A 17,546-nucleotide genomic window follows, 5' to 3' on the forward strand; every position below is an offset into this window, starting at 1 on the left:
GGCGGCCCCCGGAGCGCCCAGAGCCTGCCCTGGCTCCAGCCGCTCTGCTGCCAAGTGGTGGTAGAGGGTTGGTTTGTTTGTTTTAATTCAAAAATAAAAAGTAGCAGAAGAGAGGGAAAACTGGCCGAGGAAGCAGCAGGGGACACTTGGATGGAAGAAGCGCTTGGGCTCCTGGGGAGCAGCGGCAGCTCCAGCAAAGAGCCGGGGCGGCAGCAGCCAGGTCACCCTCAGTCACAGAACCACAGAAGGGCCGGGGTGGGACGGGAGCTCTGGAGATCATCCTCCCGCCCCCCACAACCCCGCGGGAAGAGACGGTGGGTCCCGTGGAAAAGGGCCGTTACGGAGTCCAGGTGGCTCACAGTTCCCTCTCAACCGCCACGGAGGCAACACGGCAACGTCCCAGCTGCTGAACTCAGCTCCTGCCCCCGAGCACCGCGGTTGGGAAGCCGGTGACCTCTCCCACCTCGCTGAAGGGCTGCACACCACGCTTGAAGGCCAGTCGGTACCTCAGCTGGACGGGATCCTGCGGCAGAACGGAACAGAGAGAGGCATGTCCTGGGGGCAGAGGGCTGTGCCCCTTCGGCCTCACCCCTCGCAGCCTTGCTGCCGTGAATCGCCCTCTGAAAAACCTGATTCAGTGGGAAAAATATCTTCCCAGCACAGTCCAGACCACTCTGTCCCTATCCTGCATCTCCCCATTTTTCATACAAGCAGCACACCCACTGCAGTGACAGTCCCAGTGCTCTTCCAGCCGACTCCATCACTGACCCCATCACCGCACATACCTTGTGGGGGTTGGCAAGGAGCAGGACCTGGGACACCACAGCGGGCGGGACAAGCGGGCTGAAGGCAGGCAGCTCAGAGCCTGATGGCGGCTGTAACTTGATTTGCATGGTCTGAAAGAAGAAAGAAGAGGAATGCTTTTTGCTCCACACTGAAAAAGTGCTGGGAGCATTACCAAGCCACAGAGCTGGTTAAAGATATGTCAGCCAGATTTTGTCATTCAGTGAGAAATGTGCCCTTCCACAGCCTGCATCTAATGGCAGATCCTCCTCAAGAGACAATTCTGTGCCGCACAGACCCAGGCAAAACAAGAGCCATACTCAGGATGCTAAAGCAGCATGTCTGGAGCCCTGTCCAGTTGTCTCAAGACCAGGGACACAATCTGCGAAACAGGCACCACCATGCAACAGATTCACCATCCAGAGCAAGAAATGGCAAACTCTCTCCTCAGGATATTTCTGAGTAGTCCTGCTCTCTGCTACTTGTGTCAGAGGCTTCTCACCTTTGGGACCGCAGCTTGGAACACGATGTCCTTAACTGGCTGAGCTGATGTGCTCAGCATGGACAGAACCATCACCAACACGTCAGGGCGGCCAGGAGCTGGTTCTCCAGAGAAATGGAGCATGGCCTTGAACCCGTGCCGGTCGTACACGGTCAGCGGGCAGATGCTGCCTGCAGGGGCGAGAGGAGAATAGAAACAAAGCATGGATTCCCTTCCCTTCTGGGGGCAGAACAGCAAGGAGGGGATAAAGAACAGCAAAAAAGAAAGGTGAGTACGGACTTTAACTTCCTCCAGCAAACTCACAGACCAAGCAGCATACAGCACCTGCCTGGGATTTCCATTTTACCCCTAAGGAGAATAAAGGAACCTGAATGTCTAAATTAGAGATAGGGAGACTAAGAGCTCAGATTTTAAGTCAGATAGAGATGTCAGGTATGAGTCCAAAACAGATTTGATGGGCATGTACAAGACTCGGCCTCCAGTCACCACAGAGTGGTGAATCCCCACATTGGTGTCACCATTAGCCCATCCAGACCATCCAGATACATCAAGTCCTTCATGGAATAGCCATTACTTTTGTCCAGCCAACCCACACAGCATGAAGCTACTTAGGCATGTTTCGCTACAAAAATCACAGAGGAGCTCTAGCAAGCAGAGCTGGGGCCTAGAAATCATTGCACTTACTAGGTGTAATTGAAATTAAAGGAACAAAAAGATTTTCTAGAGACGCGCCATGGACAGCTGGATGCAAAGAGGCAGAAGGCTGCGGCTCCTGGCCAGGGCTGGACAGTGAAGTGTCTGCTGTTGAGCTGGCTGGAGGATCTGGAAAGGGCAACTTCACTGGTGAGAAATCCCTGGAAAGAAAAGCATGTAGAAAGCTTATGTTAACTGGGGAGGCTTCATGGTATACACCATCTTCTGCTGTGTCCATTTGTGTTCTAAATCCCTCATCCCTTTTAGGTGTAAACGAAGTACAAGTTTACAGTCTCTGGCTTGTTGAGAAATTTGAAAATTGCCTCTATTTTATATGGAAGAAGCTGCTGTATCAAATTCTTTAAGGCAGACTTTGATTTCTGTTACTATCATGCAACTTCATTTCAGGGCTCTGGAAGTCTGCTTTCCCTGCGCACAGTCTCTCTGGAGCTCTACTCAGTGAGATTAAACTAAATTCTAGCTCAGAGACAACCCGAGAAGCTGGGAGTCTCCAGTACACTTTCCTGGCTTGCATTACGGCAGACTAGACAAGTGTATCGTAATGGTCGCCTGCTTTGAAGATTTAATGATTTAATTTGGTTCACAAACCGTTAGGTTTCCACTGAATGCCTGGAAACTACTTTGTCACAGCCTGCAGAACATTGGGGAAAGTGTTTTTTTGAGTCACAGGCTATTACAAAGTAAGGTTTTTGTTCCTTTAGCTCAAGGTCACCTTGTTACTAAGCCACAGGATTTGTCTCCCCAAGTTTCTGACCCTCAAAAGGTCTTAGTTTGCAATTACACAAAGTGCAGTTAATGGGTGCAGAGCTGCTGCTTCAGAGCCAGAGCAGGGATGGACAGCTTGCCATCACTAACCAGCTGTAGTTGAAAGGTTTTCCCAAAACTCTGTGCTGTAAAACACTATTTCTCATCCCCAAAGTCAGGCTGTATAGGCAGAGTTTGCTTACAGGGAGAAGGTCTCGGTGCTGGGTGGTGGAGGGAGCTGATCAGCCCAGCCCTGCGACTCCTGCAGCCCCAGCGCTCCAACTGCGCTCACCATTGCACTGTGGCCATTGTGCACAGCAGGCTGAAAAACACGGCACTTCATGCTATAGAACGTCAGCAAAAATCAGACTTGTTGCACTGAAAAGAACCTTGTTTTTAATCGCACTACTTAAAGTAGAAATGAGTGATCTGGTTGTAAACTGCAACTGTGAAATTAATTGTAGGAGGATTCCAGTTTCCTTACAGAATAGAGTGGTGTAAAAAAAAGGCTGTCAGAGAAAGCAAGATCAAGACTCATGTCTGATTTTTGCCCTTTGAACCTTATGGACTAAAGTATCTGAGGATCACTCACCTCTGCTAAGCCAAAATCAGGTGGTGGTTTCTGTACAATAGGAGAGTTGCTGAGACCTAAGGAAGATGCCAAAATGCCACAGATCAATTACAGAAAACAAAGGATTTCCACAGGTTCTTCCTTTGTTGTCTAACAGCAGTTTCACCATGGTCTAACAACATCAAAGAAACTACATTCTTGAAAACTTACAACACTCCCCCAGCTAAAAGGGTCTCATTTCCCTTAGGACCGATATTAAGTCTACGTTTACCTCTCTTTATTAAACGGCACAGGGTAACACTGCACTGACTTGTACATACAAACCTAAGGAGGTTAAATCCTCCTCAAGCAGACAGGCAGAGGTGGTGCTGCCGTGCCGGGAGGTGGTGACCATCGCAAACTGGTCTTCAGGAGACTGGGGTGTTGCCTCCAGCTCGGAGAAGTCAATCAGGGCATAGGTCTTCGTGCACTTTGGGGCTGGCTGGCACGCTGGAGGAACAGCAGAGAGTTAAACAGAAACCTCCTGAAAGGAACGGAATGTTTACGGCAGAGGCACACCTGAAAGGGCTCACAGTGAAGAACTTCAGCAATATTTTCTATCAACCATACGTAAAACCAGATGGTCATATAACAGTTTTCCTGTGTTACAGGGTTTTCTCCACATTTACTCTCCGAGCAGCACTTCCCTTCCGGACACCGCTGGTCCCCGACATGTGGGAGCAGAGCGTGAGCGCTGCCAGATGCTCGTTACCTGTGACACCCGTGGGGCCGGGGGCTGAGCCATCTGCACCCCCGTGTTCGTGGCCAGCGACCACCCGCCTGTGCCGCCCCAGCGCCTGCATGAGCTCGTCATTGGCCTGCAGAATTTCAGCTGGAAACAAGACAAGAAACAAAATATTGATGTTCTAGGAGGGGAGTCAGATCCCCAGCCTTTCCAGACTGCTCCTGAGGAAGGTACTGTGCACCCATGGACCTGCCTGGAGCATGGGCAGGTGGGACAACCTCCCTGCAGCTCCCAACTGCTTTTCATTCCACTTTCTGAAGTGCAGCATTTTGCACATCCATCTGCTGATTTCTGGCCTCTCTCTAGTTACCATGATCACTTTGAAATCTGATCCTGTCTCCAGAGCACTGACAATTCCTGCCACCTCTGTGCACTTTATCATTCTCTGTGGGTTCTCTGAGTGTACCTGAGTCTATAATCCAGGGCTGCGCAGCTGAAGAACCCCGGCATTCATGGGTAGGAATGAGATGTTTGAGTCACAGCTGAGCTCTTAGGTTTGCTGTTTAAGATGCCTATTCAGCAAGGCATCACTTCGGAATAGAAATCCAAGGACAGAGTTGGCTCTTACCTAGAGCCTCATCGTCATCAGCTGTCTCACTGGCAAGGCGGAAGAGCAGCGGCCGAAGCTTCTCGCAGCGCTGAAACAGAGTCTGTGGAAGGAAACATTTCATGTCATTGCTCAGGAGATCCCAGACACTCTCACTTCTCTGTCTCTGTGACCACATACAAGCAATGCTGCCTCTAGAAAAAGATGCACTTTCTGCATGCAGAAATGTGTCCATGTACAGCAGCTGCACTCCCAACAGCAGCCGACTCCTGACTGTGCTGTCACACACAGACACAGTTCCTACCTACAAAAATTCACTCATTTAAAGTTTGTTCGTTTTGTTTGTTTTGTTTTGTTTTTTTAATTTGAGAGTCTGGTTGACATCCTAGTGGAGTTTCAGGTATTTAAAACCATAAAGCTATTCTGACAGCCCTATTAGTGACATCAAACGTTTCCTCAGTTCATTGACAGGTATGAACAGCAGCAGACCAGGAACTCTGGGCAGAAAAAAGGGGAATCACAGAATCCAGAGCACAAGCTGAAGAACCCAGAGCTTTGTGCTTCTCTGGTCAGAGCTTGTCACACCCACAGAGCCATGCCTGCCACAGGGGCTCCGTCTGCTCCAACACTGCTGCAACAAGAACCATTTCCCCATCAGACACCACACAAAGAGCAGCTGAACTTGGCAGAAACTCCAAGCAGCACAGTAGGACACAGTTTCATCCCAGTGTCCGTTACACTGGTGGGACGGACCATTATCCATCAATGCTGTTGGAAACTCTTTCTGCCGTGGTTGTGCTCTTGCCATGGCAGAAGCTGAGTACACCGCACTGCCCTCTAAGTCCTGTTGCCCGAGGCCCTCCCAGCCACGGCCAGACAAAAGAACCTCTTACGCAGGAAAAAGCATATTTACTTGTAGGGTCTCCTGGTCAGATTTGGATAATTCTTGTCTCCTGTAGCTTTCCAGCAATTCGTCCATACGTTTAACATTATCAGAAACTTCACTGATGGCATTCGCTCTTCTGGATGCCTTAGCTGACTTTTCTTGTTCCTTTGATGAAAAATGAAATAAAAGCAGATGATGATTTGGCTGATACAGCCTGTGCACATGCTTGGCTGAGTCACTCTGGGTCACACTTGTTGGGCAGATGCTTCGCACTAATATCTTACTGCAGCAGAGGAGGCACAAGGCAGCGGGGGAACAAGCAGCTCTGGTGTCTGTGCTGCCCCACAGCTCCCAGACCAGGGGAAGGACCCCTGCCCAGGCTGCTGGTCCATGAGAATTAATTTAAGCACAGGCACAAGTCAGGCTGCAAAAGCAGAGCTGGGAGTTGGTAGGTTCTGCACAAGCAGCACACTCCCAGAACTTCGGCGGGGATTTTGTTAAACCAGACCAAATCTCCTGTTTCTGCGGAGAACAGGGGTGCGCTTTCAGGTGGACAGTGACACCAGGCACAGCAGACGTGCCCACACACACTGCAGAAAGAGGCAGTTCTGGGCAGATGTGGCTTCTTTCCACCTGGGGGCTGCATGTGTTTTTGGAGACTTTCTATCACTAAAGCTGTGCTCCTGCCAGGATCCCCAATGTGGAAGTGTCCTGCCATGCAGGCTCCTGGTGCATTCCCTCTGCCTGGCAATGGCAGCTTTTAGGGAAACAACACAAAACAATGCCTCACTGTAATTTCAAATAACAAATACTGAAATTCATCCCTGCTCTGCGGCAGCATCACGGAGATCAGGTACAGAGGACCCACTGTCAAAAACCGAATTGCCAAGTCCCGTCCCGCCCCCCCAGCCACAGACCCCACAGCTCTGCCGTTCCCACCTCTCGGATAGTGCTCTGGATCAGCCGGTTGGCAGCCTGCAGGTCCTCAGAGCGGCGGCTCCGCAACAGCCGTGCCAGGAGCTGCGGGACAGCGGGACAGCGGTGAGGGGAGATCCGGCACCGCACACGAGCGGCTACCGAGGGGCACCCGCTGCTGCCGTCATGTCTGTAACACCCTGGGAACATGTGGGCTCGTGTCCCATGATCTAATCCAGGTTATATCACTGCTTTCTACAGCTGCTGCACAGACTATTGGGCTGTTTGGGATTGGAACCCTCTGGCTCTGCACAACTTCTGTAGGACCTGGAGAAACCCTCCCCTGGGAAAGTTTCATAGAAACTGATGTTTTTAATGTAAAAAAGTTTCACTTATTACTAAGCAAAAATTTCTGACGAAACATCGAAGAATTCTTTAGCTGCTGTGCAGCAACAAGTATTAGCATTATTCTGAGGATGCTCTGTCTGAAACAGCAAACGCTCCCAAAATACGACTGTGTTTTCTCATCGGTACAAATCAGAGGGGGAGCAGGCATGAAAAGCCACAGGTTTACCTTGGATTTCTCTTCGTCTGTGTCAAAAATTGAATTCTGAGATCTGGGAGAAGGGGGAGGTAAAATTTTGTCTTCTGGCACTTTGGGATCTTCTTTTACAATGCCTGGAACAGATAACGACATTTGTTCAGACCCCAATGCTCACCAGTTTGTCCTGACCTGTTCTGCGCAACACAGCCCAGCCTGAGCCTGGCTCAACAAGGCTGCTCTTTGCTGAGTCTCTTTTGAACAGTTAAAGCACCCTTAAATACACGAACAGCCTTGTACGTGTGGCCTTTGCCCTTTTCTCCTTGCACACGTTTTTAAGAAGCTGAGTCACAAAGCGGAGGGCAGAGCTCTGTGGTCTGCAGCCGCGTGACTCGCCAGCGAAAAAGGAAACAGGAATAACAGAACTAAACCTTGTTTCTTCAGCATCTGATAAGCATCCCGGATTTTAACTTCCTGAGGAAACCAGACTGTCCAACTGAATATTACTTCTGTGACTCTTGACTTGACTTTTTCTGAAGTCCAAATCCCATAGTACTGAAAAACAAACAAAACTGATTAAAACCAAAGAATTAGTGCCAGATACGACATACAGGTCTTGCCCCAAGCTGGTTGTGTGCAGAGACCAAGCAGCACATGGATTCCTGACACTTTATTCACAGTGTTATCAACTGCATCTTGTGGTATAGGAAACAGTGTGTACAGCTGTGGTTGTAGATACGAGGAATGCCATTATGCATTTGATTATTACATATATATTATATGACAACCAAAAAATGTCAAAACTTCTCTGAACAGTTATTGAGCTCGAACCCAAAAGTGGGCTGTTTCATTTTAGTGAAAACAGTTCTGTGCTTAACTTCAATGCCCTTAACTGCCCACAATGCAAATAGCACCGCTGGCTCACCCGGGCCCGGACAAATGAAAACTGAACAAAACTAGAAATGAAAGTTATTGTCTTTTTTCAGCATCTGGGTGTTCTCTCTGATTTTTCTCATTATTGCCTAAAAGCACTCACTTTAATCTATTGTAAAAACATGAGGGAGAATGATGAAAGCCACACACATACCTCCAAAGCATCAGGCATTTCAAACTCATAAAATGAACTCTGTTCTGTCAAAACCACAAACACATGTGGTGACATATCCTTTAAGCTTTGCTGTTACACTGAAATAGTTTTACCAAACCTGGGACCAAGAGAAGAGGTTTTCTTGTTTGGCTGGCCATTTCTCTGAAATCAGCATTTTGCAGCTGTGCCACCGAGGTGACATGATGGAAAATGCAGCCTGGACAAGTGCAAATGTCGCAGGACCCACAGACAAGGGGAACTGAGCACTGGGCTGCTGGGGGGTATTTGAGAAGCTCCAGGGCTGCTCATACCGCCGAGGTTTGAGGACAGGGCACACAGAACCATGGGACAGGCTCTGGGCAGCTCAGTCCTCTGCCATTTCCACAACCAACGTGCTGTAAATCATCGCGAGGCAAAAGGGCCACAGGCTCAGGGGTCACAGAACAATTTCAAGCTCCTGTAGAGTCCCCAGCCTTCCCAGCAGAGCTGGGAGGAGCCACAAGTGAAAACCTTTTCACAGCTGGTTTACACCTTTTACAGGGGGATTCACATCCAGTGTTTGTGTCTGGAGGCACAGAACAGATTCTGCTCTGAGATTAGTTCTAAATTTTCACATCCAGTGCAAAATAAACAGTGTGTCCCCCCTGCAATGTCCAGCGTAACCAGGACCACCTACCTTTGGGGAAAGCACTTTAATCAGCTCATTCAGAAACCTGAATTTTGCGATTTCATTGTGGAATCTTTCACCGCAGATATTCACACAGGTCTCGAGCACCTGCAGGAATCAAACCAGCACCAGACAGAAACCATACACACAGCTCGTAGGGAATTTTTTAAAACTTTGGCATTATGATACTGAATCTAAGAACTTGCTGGCATTGCATTCACAAACACAAGATACTGAGGAAGTTGTGCAGCAAGAACATGTATTTTTCATTTCTCCAGCCTTCCTAAGCAGCATGTCCAGCACTGTCTGCCCTGTTCTACCCATCACCAACATTTTCTGGGCCACCGAACCTGCAGCGGGAACTCAGCGCAAACCGCAAGAGCCGCAGAGAACGAAACACCCCAGCAGAACGAGGTGCGGAGGAATGGCAGTGGCCACTCATCGTGACACCCTGCGTTCTGCATTCCTCAGGCAGTGGGAAGTTAAAAGGGACAGACGGCCAAGAGACAGACAGCGATACCGACCCTACCCCAGGTCTCTGCTGCCTCCCTGCACTCACCGTGAGCGCCCGAAGAGCCTCCAGCTCTTGTGGGGACTGGATTTTGTGTGCCAGCAGCCTCGGGGCGAGTGACGGGCTGGGGAGGGGCAGAGCAAAGTCAGACAAGCCACGAGGTCCCAAGAAACACAAATGCCGCTGATTCTGTCCGTCTGTTTGCCTTACCCGTCTGTGTCAGCGTTCACCTGGTCACAGAACCGCTGGATGCATTCCCAGTTTTCCTCGGGGATACTTGGGTCGGTGGCTTTATCTTACACAGAGGAAAAAGAAAATATGGAAAAGCAGCTGTAGCACGAGAGGCGAGTGAGCGAGTGGCACAGGCAGGAAGCGGCTCAGACCTCACTGTGCCACCAGCTGCTTCAGGGCTTGTTGTACAAGAGGCAGAAATGGAAGATGTAGGACGAGCAGGAAACAGCTGGTACTAAAAACTGCCTAAAAATACAGTCCTGAGCACAGAGTCGCAGTCACAAACTGAGGTGTTCAAAGCAGCAACAGCGCAACGTCGCTTTCAGCAGGGAGCATGAGAAACTGCTAAAGAAGCCTTTACGGGCGGGCTGGCACTGCAAACCTGGCCGTGCTGGGACACCGGCTCAGCTTTCACCTCTGGCAACACCCCACACAGCCCGTCCCAGCGGCAAAACCAGCCCCGGCCCCAGCCCCACTCACTGAGCCAGCGCTCCAGCTCCCCGGCCATGGGCTCTCGCTGCACCCCGTTGCCAGCAGGAACCAAATCCACCCGCCAAAGCTCCTCACGTGGTGCTGCTCACCCCCCTGGGAGCCCACGCGAGTTCTCGTGGTGTGGAAGCATTTGCTGTAGGCGTGGGTTGGCTCTGTAAAACACCACCCCCCCAACCACCGCCACCCCCGCGGCTGCTCCTCCCCTCGCTGGCGCGCGGAGCAGGCACTGGCGAGACCGGAATCAAAAGTCACCGTGTTAATTTAATAATTAAAAGGTTGTCATCCAAAAAGAGGAAAGACACACCAATCTCCTCATCAGGGATCCTTTTAGCAGAATCACATGCGTGACACAGCGCACAGGGTGAAGAGTTCCCCTCTCCCAGCAGTTCGCCCAGCCCGGCAGGATACCAGGGCAGCTAAGAGGGCCCCAGCTATCATATACATATATTACACATTTATATACATTTTAAAATACCCTCCCCACAGTATTTGTTGGGGTCCTTTGTAGTTGTAGCTGTAGGTACTCTGACTGCCTCTCCAGAAAGAGACCGATCATTTCAGACGAGCCATGCTGGTATCAGGAACAGCATCACTGTCTGTCCACGTGGTTTGAATTTAAACATTGATAAAAGTCTCTTTCTCCCAATGGGGAAACCAGGTTCCTTGTACAAGATGAAAGCAGAAGGATGGACCTAATTCTGTATTGGGTTCCTCTCCCAGACAAGCTGGTTGATGCTTAATGCAGACACACACAGACCTGGAAACTTCACGGTGACAAGTGCCTGCGCTAACGCCAGCTCATCCGATCACAGGTGATCACACTGAGGTCAGAAAACACAGGTCTAGGACAAGGACATGTGGTGCTGCCTGCATCATCTGAGTCCGCGGCCCAACGTCGGTGTCGTCTGTCTCGGGTCAACTAGAGAGCGCTTTGTGTATCCTCCCGCACACCTCCTTGGGTCCCAGGGTCACCATCATCTCAGCGACACTCGGTCCGTGCTGCAAACACACCAGAGTCATTGTACAAACGGAAACTCAGGCTTTTCAGCCACGGCGGAAGCAACAGAGGGATCAGCTATCAGATTGCTGTTAGACTGAGGGCAGGGGGTTTGTCAGCAACCTCAAAACAACCGTTGGGCGCTTTTTTCCCTCCTGAAGTAAAAGACTAAGAATGGTCAAACTGACCCAGAAGGATTGACGCCAGAGCCTAAGCCAGGAAAAGGCTCTCCAGAACTTTTGTGAAACTTGTTTTTGGACTTTGTAAAAGCAGTTTGCACATAAAATCCCAGTTTTGCCCAAAACCTACAGCCTTGCCAACACTCCCTACAGCTGGTCCAGAGGTTTTTCTAACTTCAGATTTGTGACCAGCATATTCACACTTTGACAACTTCTGCCTTTCTGAAACTTTCAGAACAGCCTTTTCTTCAGAATTGCTGTACTTCAGTACATTTGCTCCTCACAGAGCCTGATGTCAATTCTTGCAAGATGTCCAAATACCAGTATCTTGCTACCAGAGAGAAGATAGCTGTTTAAAAAAAGGAGATGAAGGTCTCAGTCTCAGAATTGTTATTTTTTACCTGCTGCCCGCTGAGAGCCAAGCGAAGGAGCTTCATCACACTGCTGTACTTTGTCTCCTGGGTTTGCTTCTGGACGCTTCTCAGCTCTTTGTTCAACTCCTCCATAGTCAAACCACCCCCCTGACTTGTCATGAGCCTTTAGGAAAGAAAATGCTCTTACAAGGGATGTGCAAAACACAGGATTCTTCCCCAGAAACACCTAATGACTTCACTGGCTGCCTCTGGGGCAGGCACAGACCTGGGCAGAGACACTTACCCTAAGACTAGCTTTCCTATTTCATCTACTTCTGCAGAAACAGTCAGTAGCTGCTCTCGGGACACCGAGGGCCTAACCCACAGGTAAGAATAATCTGATGACACCAGGTTCTTCAGGAAGCTGATGTGGCCCTGCAGAAAGAAAGCAGAGCTGTCAGGGCCAAGGGTTAAGCTGTGGGGAGCAAACACACCCTGCCTGGATTCACAAAGGTTGAAGAGGGACCCGACACCCCAGTGTCCCCCACACTGCTCAAGGAAAGAGAACCGCTGACATTTAGGCAAATGCAAAGAGGTTGATTGACTTTGCTTCCCAAGCTGGAGCAGCAGCCGAGCAGCAGCACTGCATGCTGCCTGGTCAGCAGTGCCAGCACTGAGCCGTGTCCCCGCGGGGACCTTCCCCCCACAACCCGCCACAACTGTTTGCAACGCTCCTCTGGACAAAGCTGCAGCTGCCCCAATCCAGCACTGCTGACAGCCCTGCCTGGGCGCCACCCAGAGACCTGCCAAGAAAACCCTACAGAAAACCTTACGGGACATGGGTTAGTGCCAGAGTTAGGTTATGGTTGGACTCAATGATCTTGAGGGTCTCTTCCAACCAAAATGATTCTATGATTCTACAATTCCATGATTTGCCTCCATGGCAGGGACACGTCCTCCCTCTGCTGAGGCTGCTCTCTGTGGGCTCGGCAATGTACAGATGAGCTCGCAACTCTGCAGAGACCGCCATGACGTTCACCGTGCCCGTCCCCACCGGTTGGCTAACGACACCGCGGGGTTTTGGCAAAGCGTGCACACGGTTGCTGGAGCTGGCAGGAACAGCCGTTTGCAGGCTGCGGAGCCTCAAGATCAGATGAAAGCAGGGCTGGGACTCAGCTGAATCGTCACCCAGGAATCCCACTAAACCTCAGCTCCTGGAACGGCAACACGGTGCTGCCACTGCTCGTACTTTTCTCAGCAGGAGGACTCGTTCCACATACTCCTTTTCTAGAACCTCGGGATCCACGTGTTGATCCCCATAGACCTGCTCCACCAGCAACTGCAACTCCTTGATTAGCTTCTGTCGCAGTCCTTCATTCTCAATATGACGGGTGAGGTGAACCCTGTAACAAAGAAGAAAACTGCTTTTGGACTGCTTTGAGTTAGATTGGATCTAATTATCCTGACCTCACAACATTCACCAGTTAAAACTGTTAGAAAAGCAACATTAAACCCCAGAGAGACGCTACAACAAAGGCCTGGTGTTACTGCAGTGCAGCAGAGATGTGGGAACTCAGCAGCACAGCATCCCCGCAGCACACGGGGGCACTTGCAGAAATACGCTCTGGAAGTGATGCCTCTTTTTAGATGTTATTTTGGATCTAAACTTCAGACCTTTGATCCTCCTCGCCACACAGCAGGTGACAGAATCACAGAATGGTTTGGGTTGGAAGGGACGGAGATCATCTAGTCCAAACCCCTGCTAACACAGGTACAACTAGAGTAGATTGCACAGGAATGTGTCCAGGCAGGTTTGAATGTCTCCAGAGGAGACTCCACACCCGCTCTGGGCAGCCTGGTCCAGGCTCTGGCACCTCACAGTAAAGAAGTTTCTCCTCATGTTCAGATGGACCCTCCTGTGTTTCAGTTTGTGCCCGTTGGCCCTCACCCTGTCACTGGGCACCACTGAACAGAGTCTGGTCCATCCTCTGACACCCACCCTGGAGACATTGATCACATTGATCAGATCCCTCTCAGCTTCTCTTCCCCAGCTGAACAGTCCCAGTTCTCTCAATCTCTCCTCATCAGAAAGGTGCTCCAGACCCTTCAGCATGTTTGTAGCGCAAAGCCCAAGTCACAGAATCACAGAATCGACGGGGTTGGAAAAGACCTCAGAGATCATCGAGTCCAACCCTTGGTCCAACTCTAGTCCGTTTACTAGATCATGGCACTAAGTGCCATGTCCAATCTCAGTTTAAAAACCTCCAGGGACGGCGAGTCCAGCACCTCCCTGGGCAGCCATTCCAATGCCTGACCACTCTCTCTGTAAAGAATTTCTTTCTAATATCCAGCCTAAATTTCCCCTGGTAGAGTTTAAGCCCATGCCCCCTTGTCCTATTGCTGACTGCCTGGGAGAAGAGACCAATCCCCGCCTGGCTATAAGTCCGAGCGCAGGAGAGGAGACAGGATGGTGTGAGCAGAAACTTCTATCTCATGATATCACAGCCAAAAAGCTGCTGTGCTGGGACCATGCTTGATCTAACAAACAAAATCGCCAAAGCCAAGCGCTAGGAATAAATTCTCACTGATGTACACATTCTTAATTTTACAGTTACCATGGATATTTATACCTGTTGAATTCTGGCAGTTGTTCAAGATCCAGGAGGGCAGAATGGGATGTAATTCTGCCTATTTCAAACTGCAAGATCAGCTCCTCCAAAGTCCTCCCCATCTGCTTCTCTGCAAAGTAACCAAAAGCGAATGACACACACGCGCTGTCCTGCAGGTACTGGCACTGCTGCTTTTCATGATGAGCCTCGGGCTGGGGCAGCCGCACACCAAGAAGTGACAGAGAAGAGCCACTTTTCATGGTGTCAACAGGGACGTGGAACAGCCCAAAGAGCCCAAAAGCACCAACAGCCAGGAAGCTCCACTGCCCGAGGAAGGTTTCACTCCCCACCACAGTTCCCGAAACACAAGTTAATTTGTGATCCCCACACAGCAGGAGCAACAAAGGGAAACATTGATTCAACTTCTTATGGTCTTTCAGGTTAAACAAGAAGTGCAACAGATGTAACACACGGCACTGCGATAATTAGCCACAGAATCCAAGTTTTCCCAAGAGTTCACAGGCAGTTTCTTCACCTTGAGATGAATGTTGTCCCAAATGGGAGCCCACTAAGCATCAGACTCAATGTGAATGGCTGCACAGAACGATTCCCACTGCTCAGCACACCACCCAGCCTTTTGGAGCTCTGCAGAGCCCTGGTGGCATTTCAGTGACTGACTGCTCGCCTGACACATGCTTCCTCATCCCTTCAAATACTGTCAAAGTGCTCAGCTATTAAAATAGACATCACCCCTTCCCCAGAGTCAGCACAGAGGAGTGTCCGGCATTGAGCCTGTGGTTACCTGGGAAGCCAGAGCCGCAGTTCGTGATAATGTCCAGCAGTGCCTCGGGCAGGTAGCCTTCCCGAGCAAAGTGCTCCAGGAAGATGTCCCCCTGTCTCTTGGACAGCTTGCCCCCGTCCCTGTTCAGCAGCAGCGGGAGGTGGCCGAACTGTGGGGGGTCCCAGCCAAAGGCTCTGTACAGAAGGAGGTGCTTGGACGTGGACGTCAGCCACTCGGTTCCCCGCAGGACATGGCTGATGCCCATGTGGTGGTCGTCTACCACGTTAGCCAGGTGGTAGGTGGGGAAGCCATCTCCCTTGAGAATCACCGGGTCACCCTCCACGTCTGCCACCTCGTGCCTGCTCCAGCCGTACACCAGGTCCTGAAAGGGCTGCACACCCTTCTCCAGGCGGAACCGCACCACCCAGTCCAGGCCCTGCGACAGCTTCTCAGCCACTTCTGCAGGCGTCAAGTGCCGGCACCGGTTGTCGTATCTTTGAGAAAGGAGAATGAAGGTCTCAGTTCAACACAGGCCAACCCCATCAGCCATTTTCACATTCTCAAATCTCTAAATTGATCCCTGAATTTTAGCTGTAACCTGCCCAATCAAACCACCTCATCTCTGGAGGTTGCTGCCCTAAGCCTGAGGGTTACACTGGCTTCTCTCTCAGGCAGTGAGGTTACAGTCCCACTGCTGTGTATCCTGTGGGGTTTTACCAGCGTGCAGCACCAAGGGAAGCACCCAGAGGCCAAGGAGTCCTACCGTGGGGTCTGCTGTCTCCGCAAAGCCTCCTTCTTCAGCAGCTGCAGGCGCTGGGGGGTGCAGAAGCAGCGGTAGGCGGCCCCGCTCTCCAGCAGCGCGTCGCTGGCGCTCCGGTACAGCTCGAGCCGGTGCGACTGCAGGTAGGGCCCAAAGGAACCACCACGGCGAGGGCTCTCATCTGGGGGAATACCTGCAATATCCATGTGATGGGACTTAGAGAGCGTAGATCAAACACTGAGGCTCTGGAGAATGCCCAGAGACGGCTCCTGCTCCGGGGCAGCCAGCTGAGGACTCAGAAGCCGAACAGCAGCCAGCATCACCAGCATTAAAGAACTGTGTGTGTGTAGCAACAAGCGGAACACAACAGAACCTGGTAAACAGCTGAGCAGCTCTGATACGCTACTTAGAGAAAAATATCACCAGATGTGCGCACACCAGGTAGCGTCCACCTTTCTGACCGTAAAGAGACTCTCACCACAGAAACACGGTGAGGCCTTGGCCAGTTATTTCACCTACTCCAAATTTCATTATCAATGTGACAGTCACAGTCCCTCACAGCTTAAAAACCCATTAATGGTAGCACCTGTGGGATCTGGCTCTTCAATCTATCATAATTCTGTATTCTAAAATCACTCTCACTTTTAGCACTTAAACTCAAAAAGCAGCAGAGGATTAAAATGAAAAGTGACACTCCAGATCTCTTTTAGCAAATAGTCCACATACAAACAATGGAGCAGTTTACAACGAGATCTCTGAGCTCCAACTTCTGACCTTCCCATCACGTCCTTGTGCACAATCTTTGTTATGGCTGCATATTGGGCCACTTAGGCAACCGAGCCAAGCCTAACCAGTTCTGTCTGCTGTAAAAACTGCTTCCAGTAAGACTGTGCTGATGCCTCACTGGATAAATAACTATATTTCAAATAATTCATAATCTGAAACACTGCAGAACTTGCTACTGTAAAAAATACTCTCAATTTGGTTACTGTTAATATCTAAAAAGAAGATAATTTCTCAGTAAGCAAAGATGAATGGTGTCTGAGTACCTGCCCACTCCAGCATGTCCTCGATTCCCTCTGCAGCTCCAGGCACCACCCGGTTCTGATCTGTGTCCTCCAGTCTCAAAATAAAGGTCCCTTGGTTCTTTTTAGCAAAAATGTAATTGTATAATGCAGTGCGCAGGCCACCCAAATGCAGGAAACCTGTTGTGGTGGGGAAAGAGGAGATCATAATAATTAATGCCCGATAAATAGATTTTAACCCGCAACGGGCAGGGGCTGTGACACACTGACGGGGGGACCCCGCACTGCGGACACCGACCGGCCCCCGGGGGCCCCGGGCACTGGGGATGCCCCGGGAACGGGGCTGGAAACCCCGAGGGGGAGGAAACGCCATTTTGCTGTTTTTTCACGGGAAGGGACCGATCCCCCCGCCCGCACCGCTGGAATGACGTCACCAGCCGCAAACACGTTAGAGGGTCTTTTATCTCCGCACTACAGGGCGAACCCGGCCCGGGGAGCAGCAGCTCCCGCACAGCGAGCGGGTGTCTGGCAGCACCGGCACCGCCGCACACGCTGCCCAAGTGTTTGAATTCACGTTTTCCGACACGAAGCGCCGCCCCCGCCCGCAGCGCAGCCCCCAGGGAGCGAGGGGCCGGGTTACCTGTGGGGCTGGGCCCGAACCGCACCCGCGGTCCCGCTCCCGGCCCCACCGCGCCCCGCAGCGCGCGCGCCATCCCGCCGCACAGCCCACGTGGCCGTGGGCGCCGCTTCCGGCCGCAGCGTGCAGCCAATCCCTGCGCCCGCCGCGGCCGGGGGGCGGGGCGTCCCGTAAAGGCGCCGCCACCCTCCTCCTACTGCTGTGCGGTACCGGCAGCGCGGGCCTCACCG

At 51.1% G+C, this 17,546-nt stretch overlaps 2 protein-coding genes and 1 long non-coding RNA gene across 6 annotated transcripts; 1 reads left to right on the plus strand and 2 right to left on the minus strand.

The window, feature by feature from the left end:
- Window positions 1–68: 68 nt before the first annotated feature.
- On the minus strand, window positions 69–10,142 carry GGA2 (golgi associated, gamma adaptin ear containing, ARF binding protein 2). Its single transcript, XM_065031168.1, has 17 exons — window positions 9,964–10,142; window positions 9,463–9,547; window positions 9,301–9,376; window positions 8,751–8,849; window positions 7,419–7,542; window positions 7,021–7,124; window positions 6,471–6,551; window positions 5,559–5,696; window positions 4,667–4,748; window positions 4,066–4,185; window positions 3,639–3,803; window positions 3,336–3,391; window positions 2,947–3,065; window positions 1,970–2,139; window positions 1,286–1,455; window positions 786–896; window positions 69–523 (listed from the first exon to the last, which is right to left on the minus strand). The coding sequence occupies exons 1-17, from the start codon at window positions 9,989–9,991 to the stop codon at window positions 413–415; spliced, it is 1,839 nt and encodes a 612-aa protein (XP_064887240.1). The 5' UTR covers window positions 9,992–10,142; the 3' UTR covers window positions 69–412.
- On the plus strand, window positions 1,400–5,739 carry LOC110360963 (uncharacterized). The gene is made up of 2 exons (XR_002417229.2): window positions 1,400–1,552; window positions 3,965–5,739. It is a non-coding gene; the product is annotated as an uncharacterized LOC110360963 (long non-coding RNA).
- Window positions 10,143–10,216: 74 nt separating the features above from the next.
- On the minus strand, window positions 10,217–17,538 carry EARS2 (glutamyl-tRNA synthetase 2, mitochondrial). 4 transcript variants are annotated; one of them, XM_005505760.4, is made up of 9 exons: window positions 17,320–17,538; window positions 16,704–16,859; window positions 15,658–15,847; window positions 14,916–15,388; window positions 14,135–14,243; window positions 12,754–12,907; window positions 11,809–11,939; window positions 11,553–11,688; window positions 10,217–10,974 (listed from the first exon to the last, which is right to left on the minus strand). In XM_005505760.4, the coding sequence occupies exons 1-9, from the start codon at window positions 17,390–17,392 to the stop codon at window positions 10,891–10,893; spliced, it is 1,506 nt and encodes a 501-aa protein (XP_005505817.3). In that variant the 5' UTR covers window positions 17,393–17,538; the 3' UTR covers window positions 10,217–10,890. The 4 variants fall into 4 exon arrangements, with proteins under 4 accessions (XP_005505817.3, XP_064887243.1, XP_021147466.2 ...); XM_065031171.1 differs by lacking the exon at window positions 17,320–17,538 and adding an exon at window positions 17,097–17,292; XM_021291791.2 differs by lacking the exon at window positions 17,320–17,538 and having other exon boundaries at window positions 16,704–17,090.
- Window positions 17,539–17,546: the final 8 nt, after the last annotated feature.

The sequence above is a fragment of the Columba livia genome, chromosome 15 (assembly GCF_036013475.1).
Source record: "Columba livia isolate bColLiv1 breed racing homer chromosome 15, bColLiv1.pat.W.v2, whole genome shotgun sequence".
Classification (NCBI taxonomy): domain Eukaryota; kingdom Metazoa; phylum Chordata; class Aves; order Columbiformes; family Columbidae; genus Columba; species Columba livia.